This window comes from Zeus faber, assembly GCF_960531495.2.
Source record: "Zeus faber genome assembly, chromosome: 14".
NCBI classification, from domain to species: Eukaryota; Metazoa; Chordata; class Actinopteri; order Zeiformes; family Zeidae; genus Zeus; species Zeus faber.
The window spans coordinates 21,323,966-21,346,397 of NC_137200.1; the positions used below are offsets into that span (position 1 = coordinate 21,323,966).

The window sequence follows — 22,432 nt, forward strand, 5'->3', positions numbered from 1 at the left end:
CGAGTGTGCGTGCAGCGTAGGCGAAGACGGGGTGGGTCACGGGAGGATAGAAAAGTCCTCAATAAGCGCAACGTTCATCCTCTTGATAATCTCAAGGACACATCAGCGCTCAGCACCCCCTTTTTTTTCTCTTTCTTCTTCTCTCTATTATCCTATGCACCCAAGCTTAGGAAAACAAGGGCAGGTAGCAGACCCGCTGGAGCCGAGAACGGTGCCTAAACAGAGCGTAACCACGCTGTGCAGGCAGCATCAACAAGCAGCTAGTCAAACAAATAAAGTATGAAAAGAAATACATAGTCAAATATACACAAATAACTTAAAAAACAATGATATCATATGCACAATAAGAAAATAAAAGATCATTTTGCTTATGTACACAGGCAATATGTCCAATCAACAATTTCTTCGTCGAGGGAAGGATCCCTATTTTTCAACCCAGGCCTTATTATAATATATGAATGTTGTTGCTGTCATTTATAATTGTTCATAGCAACAAGCTTGCAGAACACTTCACTAGTGAGGAACTCACTGGACTTTTCACTGTGCTTAAATGCAGTCCAATGGGGAAACCGTTTTAGCCTTGAAAAAAAGAAGACGCTAAATGCCCTTCTCAAAAATGGGGAACTCACAATATAGTGGGACAAGCCCTTAGATGTTATATCAAAACCAGACCCTGTATTTGATCTGTTTATTTTAGGGTTGAATTGACTCTTTTGCATGTCAGCCAATCATCTCTTTTGGCTACGCCCACACTAACGTGAGAGAGTAGAATCAAGAATGACAAATACTTTGGATGTACAGTGATAATTGTAAAACGTAGTAACAAAATGTGATATTGCTGTTATATATATATGTATATATATGTGTGTGTATATGTATATATGTATATATATGTTTATATATATGTGTATATATATACAGTATACACATACGTATACATATATATATACATACATACATACATACACATGTATATATATATATATATAAATATATAGATGACTAAAACTATAATGGGAGATTTACGGTGCGTAGCCCTGAGAGCTCAATGCACTGCAACTTAAGAAAACACATGTAAATAGACAAAACACAAGCAAAATAGGAAAAACACAACATTAACAGAAAACACAACTGCAACACCACACCAACACCACAAGAATTTATACAAGTAACAACCTGGAACCGCAACTATGGTAGACCAATCACGCCACGAGAGACCACCGTGTCCAAATCCTCCACCTGCTTCCTCCATGCAACGAATAAAAAATAAGAATAAAAAAAAATAAAAACTTTTATATTAATCCACGGTTGTTATTCAAGCCATTCAAGTGCGATGTTCCAGAAAACAACAGCTTCTACCGGCTCTGTGATCGTGTGGTGAAGTTCGCGAACGATTCGAATACTTTGGACGAACAAACTGAACTGAATCACTTCCTGGAACGATGCGTTCATTGGTCAGACGAGTTGATCTCTCAGTCAGTTGCTGTTTCTCAACAGTAAATCCCTCAGTGGGGTTGTTGCAAGGAACCATTACAAATGATGGCAACAGTTTAATAAGGTTGAAGGGTTGGAAAACAGTGATCCTGACCTTCAACCTTCCTCACAACCCGTGTGTGAACTCTACGTGACCTCTTGTGACTAGTCCCATTGTACTGGCTTTAGTAAGGGCGGCATTCGCTTCATCCAACCCAATTAAAAAAACACCAGGCCAGCGTCCTAAACGCCGTGAACAGCTTTCATAGGCGCCGTTCACATTCTATAGAGGGAGAGAGAGAGAGAGAGGGAGGGAGAGAGAGAGCGAGAGAGAGAGAGAGAGAGTGAGATGAGTGGGAACATTTCAATAATTTGAGATAAAATTGCAAGCCCTCAAACGCGAGGCATTCCAGTGGCTTGTCCTTCTAATCCTGATCCATGCTAACCTCCTGTAACCCCGCTAATCTCATGAGCCAAGACATAATTCTGTATTGCGGCGTTCAAATGCATAATCATGTAAAGTGTGGCTTTGGTGTGTGTGCGAAATCAAACGGGATGTTTAACCGACATGAAATTGTGCGAAGTGTGCACGGCGGAACAATTACGGCACGTTTGCGGTGCTTGAATTACAAGCGGTTTAGTTTGGTGGCGAGGCCGGGGAAAAAAAGGGGGTCAATATATCAGGGAATTACAACGGAGTCACACTCGTGTCTACGGTTTTCCAGGGGCTTTCTTTTGCATTTCATGAGATTGACGTCCGCGAATGGAGTCTGAAAGAGCCGCGGCGGTCTTTTGACTACGGCAACACGAGAGCGAAGGCCTTTCCCGCCGCTTCCTCACACCGCAGACGAGGGCGACGCACGGGCATCATCATCGAGAGCATTTTTGTTCAATGACTATACCTTAAGAACTACAATCATATCCCATTACGTCCTTACTCCACTCACTGCTTACACTTAGCTGTGTGTAAGTGGCTATCAACATTGTCTGAGAATACTAATAATGGATTTTGTCATTTAGCAAAGATCCGACCAAAGATGCCGTCCCCGCCGTCGGAAACGCGGGGGGGAGGGGGGACTTGTTCTGTGCGATCGCGGGAAGGGGCGCAATTTAATGGTGAAAAAAAAAGAAATGACGGACAATTACCGAAAATGGCTTTGTCCTCTCTGCTGTATATCTCGTAAATATATACATCAAGCCGTCATGCCGCGGGTCCGGGAGCCGAGGCGCAAGAGGATCCCCCGTCATAGCGCGAGGGGACGGGGACGTGATGCACAGCAGCCTCCGTCGCGCGCATGACTTCCGATCAATACAAATCCATTTTCCGAGAGTTCTCCCGGCCGGACGGCGTCGTCGGCCTCGCGCCGGTTTCCACGGGGGACCGCGGACGCGAGGACCTTGACACTCGACACGCGCTTCGTTAACTCACATCCAAACAGAAAGTCTCGCATAGACGGAGACGCTCCCGCATCCATCCAGCGTTTGGCTTTGACGGTCAGTTATTTTGGATTGTGGTATCTCCAATATGTGGTCGGAAGACCGGGCTTGTTGGGGGACCGGTAGCCTGTGGTTGACGTTTATTATTGAATTCTGTACTTAACTGTACCGCCGTGAATGTCTTCCTTTTGGAATGGTTATACAAGTGGGCATGGGGTATGGACAGCTCCATGTAGAGCGCCATGCAGTACTATTTGCAGGAGCCAAGCATGTGATACGGCATTACGTATCGTGTCGGGATTACCCCCGATGAGACCTAATACAATTTTTGGCGAGATTTGTAAGAGGTTTATCAAAGACAGAGCCGAGGCCTTTCCTTGGACGCTCACATGAAACGAGCTGATAGTGACGGTGACTCATAAAGGATGTCCCTGACCGATACAGCGGTAGGTTATAATCGTTATATGAGCAGTCAATATCACTATATCAATATATCTTGTGTTCAATGTGAAATGCGTTATTTTTAGCATGATAAGGAAATTGGGTGAAATATGGAACTTTTTGATGGGCGATATGGACATATTTTGTGCGGTGTCATAGAATCGAAAGGCCAGGATATTTGGTTTTTCATATTTCCACAATGGTATGCACAACTTCCTACATCTATGGACAGCTGTTATGTTATGTTACGTCATGTAGCTTATCCAGACCACTCCCTTAAAGCTCTGGAAGATGGCCATGGGGAAAATGCAGTGGTGGACTGGTAGTCTGGCATACCGGGCATTTTCCCAGTGGGACGACGCACCTTAAGGCCGATATAATTTAAAAAAAAAAATTGTCAAATGACCAGCCCATAAAGCAGGGACAGCAGCCCATTGGTTCATTTACTATACCGACACTGGGCTGGCCCAATCACATCTCTTTATAGGCCCCACCCCTCCCCCTCTGTCCTCTGTTTTTTCGTGTCAGATCCCGCGGCTCAGAGCTCCCAAGTTCCACAGCGCGATCAGAGTGATTTTTGTATTGTCTTCATAAAGGGGTGCACAAATATTAAACATTAACACATTTTACAATGGTGTATTAACAGAAGAAAACCAGATGTTATCAGGTATGCACATCTCTCTCTGTCTCATCGGCAACTCAACGCTCACCCTCCTCATGAGCACGTCTCACTCACACTCGATCAGAATGATTTAAAATGGGCGGATTTTGTCAGTCCCCCCACCCCCCACCCCCTCGCTGGGCTGTCTGGGCCAAAAATGCCAGTGACAATTTTTTTGTCCTAGTCCAGCCCTGGGCAAATGTCTGCATGTCTACCACCTCATCACAGCAGCTGTGACCTGTTCACAGTGGCAGCAGCACACAGTGACAAATAAAAAAATAGATAGATAGATAGATAGATAGACAGACAGACAGACAGACAGACAGACAGACAGACAGACAGACAGACAGACAGACAGACAGACAGACAGACAGACAGACAGACAGACAGACAGACAGATAGATAGATAGATAGATAGATAGATAGATAGATAGATAGATAGATAGATAGATAGATAGATAGATAGATAGATCGATGGATAGATGCAAAGAAATTATAACAACAATGATCTATTGAACTGTCATCCAAGAACTGATCACGCCTTTAGCGCGACAAGCAGTTAAGTAGAGGCTGACAAGCACAGCAAACCCAAACCCTAACAAACCTGGCCCTAACCCATAACCCCTAACCCCTAACCACCCCAACTACCTAACCCTAACCCATAACCCCTAACCCCTGACCACCCCAACTACCTAACCCTAACCCATAACCCCTAACTCCTGACCCCTAACCCTAACAAACCTGACCCTAACCCATAACACCTAACCCTTACAACCCTAACAAACCTGACCCTAACCCATAACCCCTAATCCCTAAACCTAACAACCCGAAGAAACCTGACCCTAACCCCTAACTCCTAAACCTAACAACCCTAACAAACCTGACCTTAACCCAAAAGTCCTTACCCTAACAACCCTAACAAACTTGACCCTAACCCATAACCCCTAACGCAACCCTAACCACCCTAACAAACCTGATCCTAACCCCTAACCCTAACAACCGTAACAACCCTAACGACCCTAACCCATAAACCCTAACGCCTAACCCCTAACCCTAACAAACCTGACCTTAACCCTAACATCCCTAACAAACCTGACCCTAACCCATTACCCCTAACTCCTAACCCTAACAACCCTAACAAACCTGACCCTAAACCATAAACCTTAACCCCTAAGCCTAACAACCCTAACAAACTTGACCCTAACCCATGACCCCTAAACCTAACAACCCTAACAAACCTGACCATAACCCCTAACCCTAACCCATAACCACTTACCTTACCCTACCTTGTCATCTTTACTTATCTTACATAGTCAACGCGCCTGCGATTAACTTCACAAGAGATGCCGCCAGAGGCATCGAAGCATTTCCTAGATGTACACAACAAACACAAACAACAAAAACGCAGGCAGCCATATTGCATCCAGCCATGATGGCACAGAACTCGCTCCCAACTCATCATTCATCAAATAGGCAAATACTTCAGTACAAAAATACGTCAAATCAGAAAAGCAACTAATCTCATAAATCCACACCCATAGCTAGTTTCACTATATGCCCATTAATAAAGATGTGTATGACCATATTGTAAGATTACCTTTTATCAGTATTTATCGTTCAACTATACTCTGCTGATTTAGTGTTGTACTTTTATACTCCTGTTGATGCATTGTATGTCATTTACATTCATTTTGTTGTGTATTTTTAATTTTTTTTTTATTTTGCAGGGACCCCCAAAAGAGGTAGCCAATGTATGTGCAGTACCTAAGCCAATGGCGATTTGAATAGTCCTATGTCCTAAATCTGAAAAGGCCAAATAGTGTGAATAGTCCCAAATCCAAACAGACCGGAGTCTGAAGTCCAAATAGTCCCAAATAAATTGTAAAGATCTTAATTCTTTCTTCATAGACCCAGATGACCCATTTGCTGTTTTCAGCTGTCTTCACACGCATGCACACAAGCACAAGCACAAGCACAAGCACAAGCGCGGACACACACACACACACACACACACACACACAAACATGCAAAATATGTAGGTCTCCTCCATGGGGCTCTATGGATAGACAAAAAGCTAAAGGGGCCCCACCGCTGTATGAGCGTCATTACACAGGAATCTGATCTAGGCTGAGCCATATGGGACAAAAAACACTATTCTTACACCAAATAACAAAAGCTAATGGGCAGATGTGACACATTTGAAATCATCGCTCATAATTCTCACTCCTATTGTTTCATTTTCTCTCTGTTTAGATGAGAAGGTTTAATGGCATTGGGATAGCAACTGCGGTGTTAAATAACATGGAGCATGTCATTTTCAGACAAATTCTATGTATTATAATATAATATTTTTATATATTATATAAAAATATGTCAAGTCATAGTAATGGAGCTGATGCCTACTTTCCGGCTACTCCACGTCCTTGATTTTGCAGCATCTCTTCAATATGAAGAATCACCTGTATCAAGATGAGTTATCTGTTCATTATCAAACATTTTGTGACACAGATCCTTAATGCTAATGTTTACATATTAGGTTTATTTAATGTCATCAATTTTGTCAATTGATTGGTTTATATTTAATGTTTATTGTAATTTCTACTGTTCATTATTAATCTTTAGGTTCATCTTTTTGGTATATTGTTAAGTTTATTTTATTGACAAGTTCCTAGGTTTTTTGTACATGGCAAATTTAATCACTTCTATGATAAGTGTTTAGGTCCGTGTACATTGCCAAAATTGCAGAATAATTTACTTATTTTTAGGTATTTTTTTACAGTTATTTTTATTTTGTTACTTTGTAGGTTCATAATTATTGTTTATCATGAGATTTCCATATTTTTCTATTTCATGTTAATTGTTAGGTTTATGGAATATTAATTTTCCATCTTCTAGTTAACTTTGAGGTTTATTGTGTACAGTATTGGCATTTTATTTTTTACATTTTTTTATTCTATTGCCTTATTAATTCTCATTGCCAATTTTTTGTGAGCTGCAATGTACACTGTAATAGTATCTGTCTATCTATCTATCTATCTATCTATCTATCTATCTATCTGTCTGTCTGTCTGTCTGTCTGTCTCTCTGTCTGTCTGTCTGTCTGTCTGTCTGTCTAACTATCTATCTAATGATGTACAGTTTTGAAAAGGCCAAATTATGGGTGTTTAATAGTCATTGTTTTGGCTACGTGCCCCTGTTTAATTGAATTGCTGGTTAGTTAGAGAGGCCTGACAATGAATGCATTGTCAAAATGCTAGGCTGAGGCAGTCGGTCAGATTCCAGCCAGAAAGGATCACTGTGGTCGGGTCGAGGCCAGGTCAGAAAATGGTCAGCAATGTCCTTATATTCAGCCAGAGACTGTAACAGGGCTTAGCGACAATGAGGTTTGGCAACAATATTGATCGATAATGATATTCGTACTTATTGAGGTATGATTTGTTTGGCATTTAGCCCTTCATTCATCACAATTGATAAAGTAGATGATGAAAGAGAAATGTTTAAATTAAAGCAGCTTCTGGTGCACAACAGGTCTGGAAAGGTACAAATCCAGAGCTGTGCATCGATTGCTCCATTTCTCCAACATTCCCCGGCCCTCAGAAAAAAGGGGGTAATTCATAACACTAGATTCATGTTATGACAAATGGGCCAAATGGAGTGTGGGGATGGTGGCTTCCTGTTTTGACATTGTTACTTCTTTCATGGCCATCCCACCATGCAAGAGCCTGCAAACAAAAGGGGAAAGGAGGAGCTGGAGGAAAGCCGAGGGGGGCACACTAAACTGTGAAATAGGCCACGTGAAACAATGCACATCAATTCCTCCCCATGCATCGTCCATTGTGAGTGAGTCACTTTCTTCTGTTTGTAGTTTCAAAGTTCAGTTCAGTTATCAGAAAGAAATGCAGAGGTTATGGGGTTTTTATCTAAGCATGTGCCTCTTCCAAAAGATGACTTTGAGACTTGGGGAACATTACTTTCCTGTAATGAACTACTATGTGTATATTAATGATATTAAGGGATATATATATATATATATATAAAGACCATATCTAAAAAACACAATAGTCATGTAATTTAGCTGGTATACTATTAATTTACTGATTAACTTCATATTTTGGCTGGTTATTATTCAAAGACATAATAAAGAATTAATTTAGAATGGGCTGTCAAAAATACTTTAAATGTTTAATATGGCACAAATACAAGCAATGATATGCAACCATCAAACTTTGGTATTATTATATACTAGTACATGCCCGTTCAAAAATGTAAGACTTTCTAAGATTTTTTAACAGCACATTTTTCATCTTCCGTTGTACTCCGCAACGGAAGATGAAACTGCCGGTTAAAGTCGTGAACTGGGGAAAGACAGTCTTTGTCAGTCTTTAATACACTGCTCAGTCGCAGAGCACTGAAGCCCCGCCCTCCGCTGGCTCGCTGTTTATTAATATTACACATGTGGCGTGTCCAAATTGCAGCAATTTCGACACTACGCGTCCTTGGGTCCCCAGCGATACACCCGCCAAATGTGAAGTCGATTGGATGAACAGTTGTCGAGAAGGACATCATATATACAGACAGACATTCCTGCCTTTATGGTTAAATAATAATAATAATAATAATAATAATAATAATAATTATTATTATTATTATTATTATTATTATTATTATTATTATTATTATTATTATCATTATTATTATTATTACTTATTATTATTATTATTTATACCAGATATACCCATAACAATTTTTTATCCTCACATTTTGTATATTTTTATATAACTGACTATATCTGTTTTGTATTTTTTGACTATTTGTCTATAATAATTGACTATTTATATTTTTATTTTTAGTTCACTCTTTATTCTATTTATTTTTTCTCCGTTTTTTCTGACTGTAAAGCTTTGTTTTTTATTCGTAGCATCTGTGGTGACATGCATCAAACCTCACCAGGATCATTTCCTTCTGCATGTAAACGTATCTGATATTTAGGATGGTGGTTAGCACTTTAAGTTAGCCAAGTATTAAAGGTCCCATACTATGAAAAGCTTACATTTTCAGTGCTTGTGTAGTCTAGCCGGAACTAGTATTAGCCGGTTGTCCCCTATATTAAATTGGTTTGCCCCATATGGGACCTCCCTTGTCCTGTATATTGACTGCTCGGACCACCAGACTGCACTCTAACAGATCCTAGATCTGATACAACAGCAGTAACAGATCATGTGCTGATCACGCCACGGGTGAGATCACCTGTCATCCAATCACAGGCCCCCTCCTGCGCCTCAGTACATATACCGTAAATGCGCCAACACCTGCAAAAAAGAAGAGTATCGGTGATGTCTGGTGTTGTTTGGTTTGGTTTGGCATGTGCAAATATGGAAAAAGTAGACTGAGTCATCCCCTCCTTTCCTCTTTCGCATATGAAATGTTTTTTTGTTTGTTTTTTTGAGGTTTATTCCCATAAGCTTACATAATGACACCGTTTTAGTAAAGCTATAGACTAAATGTGATAAACACATTTTTTTGCCTTTCCAATTGAATAAGAATATGAATAAAATACAGTGTATTTTCACACAACACCGTACTCACATCGCCGTAAATGCAATGTGAGTATGGTGTTGTGCACTGGACAAAAGTCCAGTGCACAATTTTGTCCTGTACTGGACACTTTTGTCCTATATTTGTCAGTGAGATAGTTGGCAATCCTATCGTGCACATACAATTGGGTCTCTGCTGGGCCTACTAACACAAACGGTCAAATAAGACAACTCAGTTTTTTGTGAGCTGCCGGTTTCGGAAAACATGAGATTCAACAAGCCGTTCAGACCCTGCCCCCACCCCCTCTCCGAGGTCAAGCAGAGGCTCATTAGAATGAGACCGCCCCCCATCCGAGTAACTCCAACCACACCTTGAGAAATACCTAGCGCCAGACCCGCTAGCATCATGTCGAAGCTGAGAGCTAAGCATGGAGGTGAACATGATGGCATAGAGGCATGTTAGAATGGCTAGAATGCATAATCTGAGCGGTATTTTCATCAAAACACTTCAAGGGCATGTTTTGGGGACCTCTGAGTCCTATATCTACTTGTTGAAAATGAGCATAATATGGGGGCTTTAAATGCTTCAGATTAAGACTTAAGATTGGTTCCATACCTTCCCATCATTATTTTACTGGTTCTTTACCATATCCAGTTTCTGGTCATCATGTGCCAGAGATATCATCAAAATTAAAATGTACACTGAATGAGGGGCCTAGTGGAGGAAGTACCAGCCTTTTCATTCGTTAAAGTGGTATCACCTACCAGACAATATCTACCCAAATTTGAATGACTGTATATTCACCAAATGCCTCCGTTATCCACCCTGTTTCTGAGTAGTATATACATTACTGTACTTAAGCAGTGAATATTTGTATTTTGATGTAAAAGGAGCATTTACGTTGCTACCGTAGTGGTATAAAGAAAAAAGACACCCCCAAAAAGTTTTGACAACAACTCATTTTCACCTGGTAGGTTTTGCCTGTCACTATTTACAGGGAAATCGAACACATGATACACAAGCGATGATATGTCGATAAGAGCTGTCCTGAGGAGGAAAATACTTCGATACTTTGTGGGAGAAACTCAAATCGTGTAGTCATGTAAAATAATTATTTTAGGGGCCTTTGAGTCCACTTATTCAATAATCAGAGCCCTGGTATTACTATCAAAAATACCTCTCCAGGCCTATCACGAAGACAACTCTAACCTTTCAAAGCAAATCATTCTGAGAATCTGGACAAAATAACTAATATGTGTGTGTATGTGTTACAACGCAGTAATGGGCTGCACTGTAGATCCATAATAAATTGAAAAACATATTTTCCGGCAACCTCCCACCAGCTACTGGTGTCTTTAATGTGTGTGGGGGCTCAAATATAGATACAGCGAGAAAGATGGAGAGAGCTGATGGGCCACTGTGATGGCATAGTATAGTTTTAGAAAGACCAAATCAACTCAATAAAGTATGACTAAGAAAGTACTCCCTGGGGGTGTCATCTGTTGACAAAGTGCACAAGCGGACATGCATGTTTTTCATATGCAAATATCTTGCAAACTTTGATCAAATCAGATGAATATCCGTGATAGAGTTATCGATTGAAATGCAAATGCGAATGCAAACACAAAAAAAAACAAACGTCATCACGATCTTCCGGTTAAGGAGGACACTAGGTAATGCCTCTAACTCCCGGACTCAAAGAGGACGCATGGCCTTTCCTGTCAAGAATTGGCTCCAGATCAGCCCTCACCCTGATTAATTAATCCGTCTGTCACATTGGTTTAGGGCCGGATCACCTCCCCGCGCGAGGCCTTGCGGGGACGCTGTCCCTGGTGCTGAAAGCCCGATCGGAGACCGGCGGCTCCCGCACGCTGGGTCCGCCACTCCGAAGACGGCGCGACCCCGTGCGCGCTCATAGGACGCTTTACCCTCCCAGGCCACCGAACCCCACGCAAGCCCCGCACGGGACTCGCGCAAACTGCAGTTCCTCACACGCAACAGGGCGAGGCGCACGTCTGTGGCAGCTCGAGAGGCAAAGCGAGGGAGGGAGACGGGGTGGGGTGGGGGGGCTTGATTGATCATGTGGGCTATGGCAGCCTTAGAGTTGTCCAATATTGCTGCATAGACGCCCCGAGGCGCCCATCTGTTACCCGCGGACTCCAAACACTATGTGTCCGTGTGACTACACCACGGTACCGCAAGCCAGGCCCGGTCACAGCAGGCCACCCGCCCAGCCACCCGAGCATTCTTCCGGGTTGCACTTCACACCGCTAATCCACAAAGGTTCAACTTACCGCAGTCTACACACAAGATCTTCCCGACATCCTTTTTGAGGTTCTTTCCACTCGTGTCTAAGGGTGCGAACGATGCCTCGAACACCAAGGGCTCGTCGGTGGGGTCCATGAAAAAGATATACTTGTGGTTCTTCTTCACTTTGGCGCACCGAGCCTCGGCGCCGAAACCCCCCACGGCGACGAGCTGCTCGCGTCGCAGACCCCCGCTGTGGAGCGGCCACACATCCACGACCCGGACGTCCACGCGATGCGGCTCCGCGGTGCTGGCGTTGAGCGGCGCGGACTGCACCTTACCCTCGATCACCACGGAGGACCTGTAAGCCCGGTCCTGCAGGGAAGTCGAACTCGGGGAGTAGCAGGCGAAGGAGACCCCGACGAGCAGCGTGGATAGAAGCCCCGGATCAAGCCTCATGCCGCCTGCTTTGGCTCGGTGCTCGCTGGTCGCGCTGCGGCAGGGCTCCTCGGGCTGCGGGGCGATGGCGATGGCGGCGGAGCTGGTGTGAACGGAGAGGCGGCGAGTTGGCTCCTGTGGCACGGCAGCGCGGCAGACCTTGCATAAGTGTCCATGCCATCGGGATGGATGCGCTGCTTTAAATCGACTAGTTTTGCAATGTGTGTGTGTGTGTGTGTGTGTGTGTGTGTGTGTGTGTGTGTGTGTGTGTGTGTGCGCGCGCGCGCGCGTGTGTGTGTGTGTGTGTGCGTGGGTGCGTGTGTGTGTGTGTGTGTGTGTGTGTGTGTGTGTGTGTGTGTGTGTGTGTGCGTGTATCCAAGTGGGAATCCGCTCGCCGCTAAAAAGGCATGTGAGAAAATAAATCCATGGTCTTCATGAGTCTCAGCCCTCCACAAGACGCCCCCCTATGCTGCCATAGCCCTCGCCGACGACGCCACTGCCTGTGCCGCCCCCGAAAAATCGCAGTGGTGGAGGGGCTGCTCAGCCGCGCCGGCTCCCAGCGAGACGCAGAATGCTGCAGTGGGCCATGGTTCCCCCGGTCCGGTCGCAAGGCTCGGGCTGCGTTTCATTCGAGGAGCGGAGCAGTGTATTGTTGGGGATAATGTCAACGCGCCTCTCTCTCTCTCTCTCTCTCTCTCTCTCTCTCTCTCTCTCTCTCTCTCTCTCTCGCTCTCTCTCTCTCTCGCTCTCTCTCTCTCTCTCTCTCCCTCGCTCTCTCTCTCTCAAAAAGATGCGGTTTGCCAGAAGCCCCGTCACTGCACGCAGGACAGGATCTCTGACATGCAGGATGCTGGCTGGGCAGACGTCGATCTCATAACTCTGCCCCCCCCCTCCAAAAAAAACAACAACAACAATCACTCCATGGTGTGTGTCAGCGTGAAAGCCGGAATCCACGACTCTCCCTCCTGACGATCCAGTCTAATGTTTACCAAACCTCCAGAGTGTCCCCAGTGAGACTGTCCCTCAGTGAGACTGTCGCCAGTCAGACTATCGCCAGTGAGACTGTCTCCAAGTGAGACGGTTTCCAGTGAGACTGTCTCCAGTGAGACTGTCTCCAGTGAGACTGTTTCCAATCAGACTGTCTCTCAGTGGGACTGTCGCCAGTCAGACTGTCGCCAGTGACTGTCTCCAGTGAGACTGTCTCCAAGTGAGACGGTTTCCAGTGAGACTGTGGCCAGTGAGACTGTTTCCAGTGAGACTATCGCCAGTGAGACGGTCTCCAAGTGAGACGGTTTCCAGTGAGACTGTTTCCAGTGAGACTGTCTCCAGTGAGACTGTCTCCGGTGAGACTGTTTCCAATCAGACTGTCTCTCAGTGGGACTGTCGCCAGTCAGACTGTCGCCAGTGACTGTCTCCAGTGAGACTGTCTCCAAGTGAGACGGTTTCCAGTGAGCCTGTAGCCAGTGAGACTGTCTCCAGTGAGACTGTCGCCAGTCAGACTGTCGCCAGTGAGACTGTCTCCAGTCAGACGGTCTCCAGTCAGACGGTCTCCAAGTGAGACGGTCTCCAGTGAGACGGTCTCCAGTCAGACGGTCTCCGAGTGAGACGGTTTCCAGTGAGACTGTCTCCAGTCAGACGGTCTCCGAGGGAGATGGTTTCCAGTGAGACTGTCTCCAGTGAGACTGTCGCCAGTCAGACAGTCGCCATAGAGACTGTCGCCAGTCAGACTGTCTCCAAGTGAGACGGTTTCCAGTGAGACTGTTTCCAGTGAGACACCCCACCGCAACAAAACACTTCTAAAGTACAGCCCTGACAGGGAAATTGCAGATTTTTGCTTAGAGAATATATCACAAATGACTTGAAATGGGATCTGACGGGATCTTTTTTCATTTTTTATTTTTTATTATTAATATTTTTGCTTGCTAAACAGGTTATTATTATGAGGTCTAACAGCAATGTCCAATATGACTCCAAAAGGCGTCTGTTTGTTGCTCAGTCGGGTTGGGTGTTTATCACAAATGGCGACATCTGTCGACCAAACGACACCTGCAGGTTTATTTTATTTTATTTTATTCTTTACACAATGAGCTGTTTTTGTTGTTGTTGTTGTTGTTGTTGTTTGTTTGTTCTTCACAGTTCAAGTGCTGTCAAGAAATATACAAAATATTTTAGCACAGGCAAAATGCCTGGATGTTGAAGTGGTTAAGGAGCATTAATGCTCACGGTGGATGGAGATAGTTCCCTAACGATTCTGTTAAAATATTGATCGCATAATAACAACTACATAGACACGTTTCTATACCACAATAATAACTGGTGCAGAAACTTTGTCAAAATAAAAAAATAAATAAATGAAAACATCAGACCTGTGCTGCTTTATGTTGAGAGCCCACGTGACTCAGATTGTGCAAAATTAGCAATATTTAAAACTGTCGTTTCATTTGGAGGTTTTAGGGTAGATTTCATGTTCCCAAGACACTTATCAATTATTTTATGGGGCAAAACGATGATAAAGTAATAACGTATACACCATTCTGGCCTGCGTGTTGCCGCGCGTGCTAATATATTATTTCAATATATCATTACAACATGTGACTTCTATAAAATATATATTGTATATTATAATTGTATAAATACTATATATACACACTACAACTACAGCCGGGTATTATTAACGTGAGGCTGCAGTACCCCGGACGCGCCAGCGCGCGGCGCCCTTTCGCCGGCGGCGAGGCGCTGCGCGTTGACATCAGAGGCTAAAACGTGCGGCGTTGAAGCCGTGCGTGTCTCCTCCTTCCCCGTGATGCCACGAATCCCCGTTCCGTTCCATCCTGCGGAGCCATCGGCGGAGCGGCGGTGACGGCAGAGCCCGGAGAGAAGACTCGCACATCTGCGTCTTCATTTTTATTTTTTATTTTTTGTTGTTGTTGTTGTTGTTGTTATTGTTGTTGTTGTTGTTGCTGCGTCTCCGGTCTCCTGCGGCGGCGGGGCTGCGCGGCGGCTGCGGGCGGCGCAGGGTAAGGTCGTGCGGAGCGCGTCTGTGCGTGGGACGATCCCGCGCCCCCTAAAGTCACCCGGTGTCGAGTAAACCCCGTTTAGCGACAGCGCGCAGCCCGGGAGCCCCGGCGCGGGGAGCGTGTGCGTCGAACCGAGCCGAGCCACACGGGGAGCCGCGTGCGGACGCGTCGACACCGGCCCCTCACTCCGTGGGCACGGACGGCGAAAGTTTTTGAGCGGCGAAATTTTTTTTTTTTTTTTTATTCTTAATTTTTGGAGAGAGAGGCGGGGGGGGGGGGGGGGGTTATTTTAAAGCACAACTTATGGCAGAAATATCCCAATTTCACCTGACTCATGCTGATTCTTGTGTCGAAATGGGGCTTTTCCCACATTTGGCCATGATGTCACTTTTTTTTTTAACCCCTATCTGATTTTTTTTTTTTGGTGTATTTGTTGCGCACATATCTGTAGCCAACTACTTGGCTGAAACTTATACTTTGAATATTTGATGCGTTGTCGACGTGCTGTTTTTGGGTACCTCGTCGGCCACCATAAAAAGGTTTTTTGGGTTGTTTTTTTTTTAAATACGGGCCTCACCTATTTTACAACTAAAGCATAGTACGGCCGTAGATGTGCGGGCCGCTGCTAACGTAGGCCTGAATACTTGAACAAATAGGCCCTACTTAGGTTGAGCTAAGCCTGCTTTAAATTAGACGCTCACTTCACACATTCGTTAAGGAAAATGCTCCCTTCCAGGGCGGAAGCTTCACGAGTCGTCTCCAGAATTTCCGATTAAAAGGAAGGGAGCGGGGACACCGTGATCCGAACCCAAACGGTAGCCACGCAGGTGCGTGTGGGGGAAGAACCGAACAGGAAATTTCACGTATTTCTAAAGCCGATCCATAGGCCTCAAACACGACGAGCACACACACGCGTGAAAAGAGCGTGACGGGTACCACCCCCCCCCCGCAAAAAAAATAAAAATAAAATAAAAATAAAAAACAATAACAAACAAACAACAACAATAAAAAAATAATAATAAATGAAGAAATTAATATATAAGGAGACATCATACATTCCAGCGTGATGATTTTCCGATGTTATTACTTTTAATATGACATAGACAGCGAGGAATGTGGCAAAATGGCAAGCAATTCATCCAGCGTTAATTTTATTTTAACTGGATGAATTCAGCCTAAATATTGTGTGTAGTAGGTCGATATTTAGACGTTAACGTGTAGTGGTCGTTTTGTTTTGGGCCGAGCAGCCTTAAACTGCTCGAATAAGCCGCAGTGGCGTGGAGCGCAACTTCATGACTTTGTTTAGGACTTGATGTCCGAAAGCCAAACGTGGGCTCAGGACAATTGAAGAAGAAACCTCCAGCCTCCATTCTAATTCCTGAGTTTACTTTATCCTTATTTATAATCAATACATATGGGATGGCGATGGATGTTGTCGGTCAACTAGGTTATTTTACTTTAAAAGTTATGTTTTATTTGTGACTAAAGTAATTGCACAAAATGTGTGTATCGCGAAGTTAATTATTGGATGGAAAAAATAGGTAAAGCTATAATAAGCTATCATATAATTAATATAATATAAAAAAAAATTGCAAGATTGTGGAATAAAAATAATGTATTTGTTTTCCTAACTTTTTAACGCGACTAACAATATTTACTTTTTTTTGTTAATTTTGAGATAGGCTGAGATATTATCGATTATTGATTTTAAATATAAATATATGCGTATAACATCAATTAAACCAACGTACAAAAGCATTGGCGTTATCTTGTAAAATATCAAGAAAAAAAACAGGAACAGGTAATTTATGTCAATAGTTTTTAGTTCATTTGAAAAAAATTTTTTTTAATAATTTATTATTTCAGTGACCAAGTTTTTATTTGCTATGGGTGCCTGTGTTAAAGTTTGCATTTTTTTTTTGTGTGTGGGCAAAAGCCTTTCCAGCCATAATTAAAGAAAACAGCCATAATTTAAAAAAAAAACCTCATACAAGTAGATTAATGTAAGCAGTGGCCTTTATCTTGGAACACTGTCGGCTTTGCACTGTCATAATAAAGAGTAATAAGAAATAATAAGAAATAAAATCTATTAATTCGTTATTATTTTCAGTAAGATATCACTATCACATTTTAGTGCATATAAACGCTGATTTAGTGCATGTTAATATTATGATTCGACTTTAGTTGATTATATATTAGCTGCATTTATAAGTGCTGGTGCAATAACTAATTCAATAGGCTGATAAAAGCTTCAGCCCAAATACATAACAAATACATGTGACATGAATAGAAATACAAATACATGAAAAATGTAAGGCCAAGATTTTTTTGCCAAACGAAAGCGGGACACAGAATACAAACTTGTAATTTTGGGGGCGACTAAGTCCGTGATTTATGCTCATTTGGGCTACAAATCTATTTGATTCCGTCGGAACAACATTTTAAAGCTGGTTTAACGTTACACTCACGCATTTCGTCTCTGTAAATGGGGCCAAATTCATTAACATAAACAAGGGCTCGTCTATAGACGCGCATTGTAGTGCAGACAGATGAGGAGCGTAAAAAATAATGCTTAACAGTCTAAAATAAAGTGGTACAATATATAAAGGATAAACAAAATGTGTTATATACCCCAGACAAGGATACGTGACAAAAAAAGGACATTGAGAGGGGCCAAGCGGTGCAAGTATTGACTGAATATAAATACAAATATCAATATACTTAGATGTTTCTGTTCATGGTGAATCATTATGCAAGTGTTATATATTCGATTACAGTGTTATAAAACATGTATTGCATATACGGCACAGTTTATTGTACAGATGACTGATGGGTTTACCTAAAATTGCAATTAGATGACCATTAACTGAATAATTGCTCTGAAAGAAATCTCATTTATCTCTAAAACTCTGTCGTTCAGTTTCAATTTCCTGAAACCAGTCACATGGTTATTCCCCCCCCACCCCTCCCCTTGTTGACAGCTTGTGCCACCATAACAACATTGTAATAACTTATACCTATGCATCCATTGTTATCCAGGCCTGTATTATTTTATAATTATTTATTAATGCTGTACAGAATATCCCATCAATGTATATATTTATACCCAAGGCCAATACTACAAGCATACTACTGCTCAGCCCCTGACATAGTATTTTGAATTGATGGATGGAACACATTTTGTATATTTTTGTATTGGGTTTCTTTTTCGATTTTTTTTTTTAACTTATTTATGCTTATTGTCTGTACAACAGTGGATATGTAGGTAGGTAGGTAAGTAGGTAAGTAGGTAGGTAGATAGTTAGATAGGTAGATAGGTAGATAGATAGATAGATAGGTAGATAGATAGATAGATAGATAGATTGATAGATAGATAGATAGATAGGCAAATTCTTCAAATATAAATAGACAATCGGTAATAAGAGTAACACAAATAGAAAACAGAAAAACTGCCCTGTACAAAAAAAATAAACGTTTAAAATGGAAGAATTGCCAACACACAAAAAGAGAATGAAGCTAAAAAATGAACAACAAACCGACCAACCCCATCGGTACCAATTCCTTGTATGAAAACGGACTTGGCCGAATAAACATATTTATCAACCTGGCAACGCGCTCCAACGTGCTCCTCTCCCGCGCAGATATCGCGAGAGTTGCGGCGTGGCTGGCGGCGGGCTGCAGCAGCGGCAGCGGGCAGAGGGAGAAGCAGCATCATGGCGGACAGAGACAGCGGCAGCGAGCAAGGAGGAGCGGCGGGCGGCCCGGGCGTCGGCTCCGCGCAGCCCGGCGCAGGAGGGGCGGGCTCGGCTTCCGGGCTCCAGCACGAGACGCAGGAGCTGGCGTCCAAGCGGGTCGACATCCAGAACAAGCGCTTCTACCTGGACGTGAAGCAGAACGCCAAGGGCCGCTTCCTGAAGATCGCAGAAGTCGGGGCCGGGGGCAACAAGAGCCGCCTGACTCTCTCCATGTCCGTGGCGGTGGAGTTCCGCGACTACCTGGGGGACTTCATCGAGCACTACGCCCAGCTGGGTCCCAGCAATCCGGACGCGGCGCAGGACGAGCCGCGGCGGGCGCTCAAGAGCGAGTTCCTGGTCCGGGAGAATCGGAAGTACTACATGGATCTGAAGGAGAACCAGAGAGGACGCTTCCTGAGGATCCGGCAGACCGTGAACCGGGGCCCCGGCCTGGGATCCACGCAGGGCCAGACGATCGCGCTGCCGGCGCAGGGACTTATCGAGTTCCGCGACGCCCTGGCCAAACTTATTGACGATTACGGCGTGGAGGACGAGCCCGCCGAGCTGCCCGAGGGCTCGTCCCTCACCGTGGACAACAAGCGCTTCTTCTTTGACGTGGGCTCCAATAAGTACGGGGTGTTCATGCGGGTGAGCGAGGTGAAGCCGACGTACCGCAACTCGATCACGGTGCCCTACAAAGTGTGGTCCAAATTCGGGAATACGTTCTGTAAATACGCCGAGGAGATGAAGAAGATCCAGGAGAAGCAGCGGGAGAAGCGGGCGTGCGAGCTGCAGCAGCAGCAGGAGGAGATGCAAGCGGACGATGGGGACGAGGATTGATATTTAGAGGGGGGGGAAACATGCAAAATTAATCAAAGTAACAAAAGAGAAATATAATTTAAACAAAACACACAAAAAAAACAAAACTCTACTGTATAAAGAAAGAAATCGTAAGATTTAACTGTTTTTCTTTTTGGTTTAACTCCAAGGGAGCATCACCCACAATATAAGAAATTCCACAAACTGACAGTTTTGACATGTTGTCACCCATCGCTGGATGTTATCCCACTTATCCACATTAATACAGTAACAGGCTGCTAAACAAAGTAATAACATTATATTTGAACATTGTTTCCTACTTGACAAACGATATTGAATGGAGTGTTTATTTCCCTTATTAACAAAGAACTTTTTTACAAGTCAAAGCTATTATTAAAAAAAAAAAAGTGTTTGCAATGTTCAAATGGAATTGTTGCTGAGTTCCGAGGAGGCGGCAACAACGACAAAAAAAAAAATTCCCTTTTCATGTGAGCTATTGACTTCAGCACAAATCAGATATTTTAATTTTCGAACCAAAATTCAACAAACTTTATAAAAGGTTGTCACAGCGTACTTGCCATTTGATTTACCTTTACCTGTGAGTAGAGATGTGTTTACACATAAATCATACGAGGGCTAGGCCTGCTTTGGAAACTGGTTTAGATGCCATGCAGTATAAAAAGGAATATATAGGCATTTTCATGAAATGAAATAAGTGCTCTACCTGTCGTGCAATATGCATTGCATAAAAATCAAAAATATAGTACTGGTCAATGGATCTTGATATGAAGACATTTGCCAGAGGCATTCAAAGAAATATGAGTCGTGTAACCTTTGTTTCAATTGAAAATGTTGCCATGCAGATGGGTATAATATAGATTACCTTTGTGTCTCGTTGTTATGCAATGTGTTTGTTTTCGAGGTACTCGACATGTATTTGATAGAGGAAGTGCAGTGGCAACATGTAGCAAATGGCCCGATCACATGTTTTACGAGTAATGACCAGAAGCGCGTCTTTTGCGGGTTTGGCCAAGTCCAGGCGGAAAAGAGGCGCCGCCCGGCTGGTTCCTTTGGAACGGCGACGACGACGAGCGAGTTTCACGAAACCGGAAAGTCCAAAATATCCAAACGGTGCCAATTAACGCTATTGCTGCATGTTTACCTGCACAAAGCTAGATTGTTGTTGGTCTCCCAAAATATTGGCTCAAGGCCCTTCCATTGCCGACTTTTCTCTGTGTATATTCCACTGATCTCGATTTTGTGTGCTACGTCCATTCTAAGGCATGGTGTAGATGTTGTGGAATAGGTTTGAAAGCATGATTGTACCTTGACTGAGACCTGTATTCATGAGCTCACCATCACACTATGAGGATGGACGCCTAGTGACAGTATAAATACAACTGGTTAAAACTGGCTACGGTTGGAGACCCGGGTGGGGGTCCGGGGGGGGGGGGTCCGATGCCCTCGTCGATGTCAAAAAGATGGTCCTTTTTATTTGTGACGTCCTCGCCCATAAGGTAGCCCGGTCTGATTAGTATTTTTCTTTGTCAGCCCAAATGTCAACCACCTTGGACAATGACCTTGGCCGCTCCCCTTTTTTCGGTCGAATTGGAAATATTCGGGGGGCCTCTGTGTGTGGGTTAGGGTTAGGGTTAGGGCTGGGGGGGGGTTGGGGTGGGAAAGAACTGATTTATTCAAAATCCAGTCGCATCTCATAGATGTGTGATAGCAGTTTTATAAAGTCGTCTGCTAACTGTGTGAACTGGCAACAATCAAGATAATTTCTGATTTACCTCAACATTCACTTAAACGATGGCTCCCGTTGTTTCGATTGACTGGAAACCAGCAGACTAGACTGTCCTCCACCGCCTATTTTTTCGGAGCCCGCGTGGTATTGCTTCCATAATACCCCGATTGGGAGCGTCCTCTTCAGCATATAAACAACCTGGTGCCTTACACACTCTGCATGCTTACACGCTGGCCTGGTGACTCGGATTGCAGTTTGGGTTGTTACTATTGTTTTGTTTTTTTGTTTCCGTTTTTGTTTTTTTGTTTTTTTTCTCCTTTCTTTTCTTTTTTCTTCCTTTCTTTTTTTGCCTCAGCTCCCTTGTGTGCTAGTGCACGACTCGCGGTGCTAAAAGGTTTCATCGCAAACTCTTTTGGAGAAAGTAAAAAAGAGAGAGAGAGAGAGAGAGAGAGAGAGAGAGAGAGAGAGAGAGAAAAAAAAAACGGGAGCGGAAAACCCGTCTATCCCAACCTCATCGCCATCCCCCACATTTCCCTAAGCCATCCAGGCATCGGCCTTCATGTAAACATGGACGGGGGCGGTCACCCAGACGCAAGACGGTGCAGGAGGGTCAGGCGCTCGACAAGCCAGGCGCGTTTTTTTTTTTTTTGTTTGTTTGTTTGTTTGTTTGTCTTTATTTTTTTCTGCCGGGGAGCATCGCCGTAGGCCTCGCCACGCTCTCTAGATCGGTGGCTCGCGCGGCGACACATCGTTTCGAAGACGTTGCTCGACTAAGTAGCGCGCATGTCTCGTTTTTTTTTTTTTGTTTGTTTTATTTTGTTTTGTTTTGTTTTTTTCCCGTTACGAATCGTTTTACCTTTTCAGCGTTATTCCACATTATTTG

The 22,432-nt window shown here is 43.7% G+C and overlaps 2 protein-coding genes across 2 annotated transcripts in view; one reads left to right on the forward strand and one right to left on the reverse strand.

Annotated features, from left to right (window-relative positions):
- Nucleotides 1-12,253, reverse strand: part of nrg2a (neuregulin 2a) — a gene marked incomplete at its 5' end in the record, with an annotated part of 75,873 nt that extends 63,620 nt beyond the window's left edge. Inside the window, one exon of the mRNA XM_080013858.1 lies at nt 11,842-12,253. Within this exon, the coding sequence (XP_079869984.1) occupies nt 11,842-12,253 (412 nt within the window). The remainder of the gene's footprint in view (nt 1-11,841) is intronic.
- Nucleotides 12,254-18,952: 6,699 nt separating this feature from the next.
- Nucleotides 18,953-19,823, forward strand: puraa (purine-rich element binding protein Aa; the record flags this gene model as incomplete). Its single annotated transcript, XM_080013865.1, has 1 exon — nt 18,953-19,823. Exon 1 carries the CDS (start codon nt 18,963-18,965, stop codon nt 19,821-19,823), a length of 861 nt encoding a protein of 286 aa, XP_079869991.1. The 5' UTR covers nt 18,953-18,962.
- Nucleotides 19,824-22,432: the final 2,609 nt, after the last annotated feature.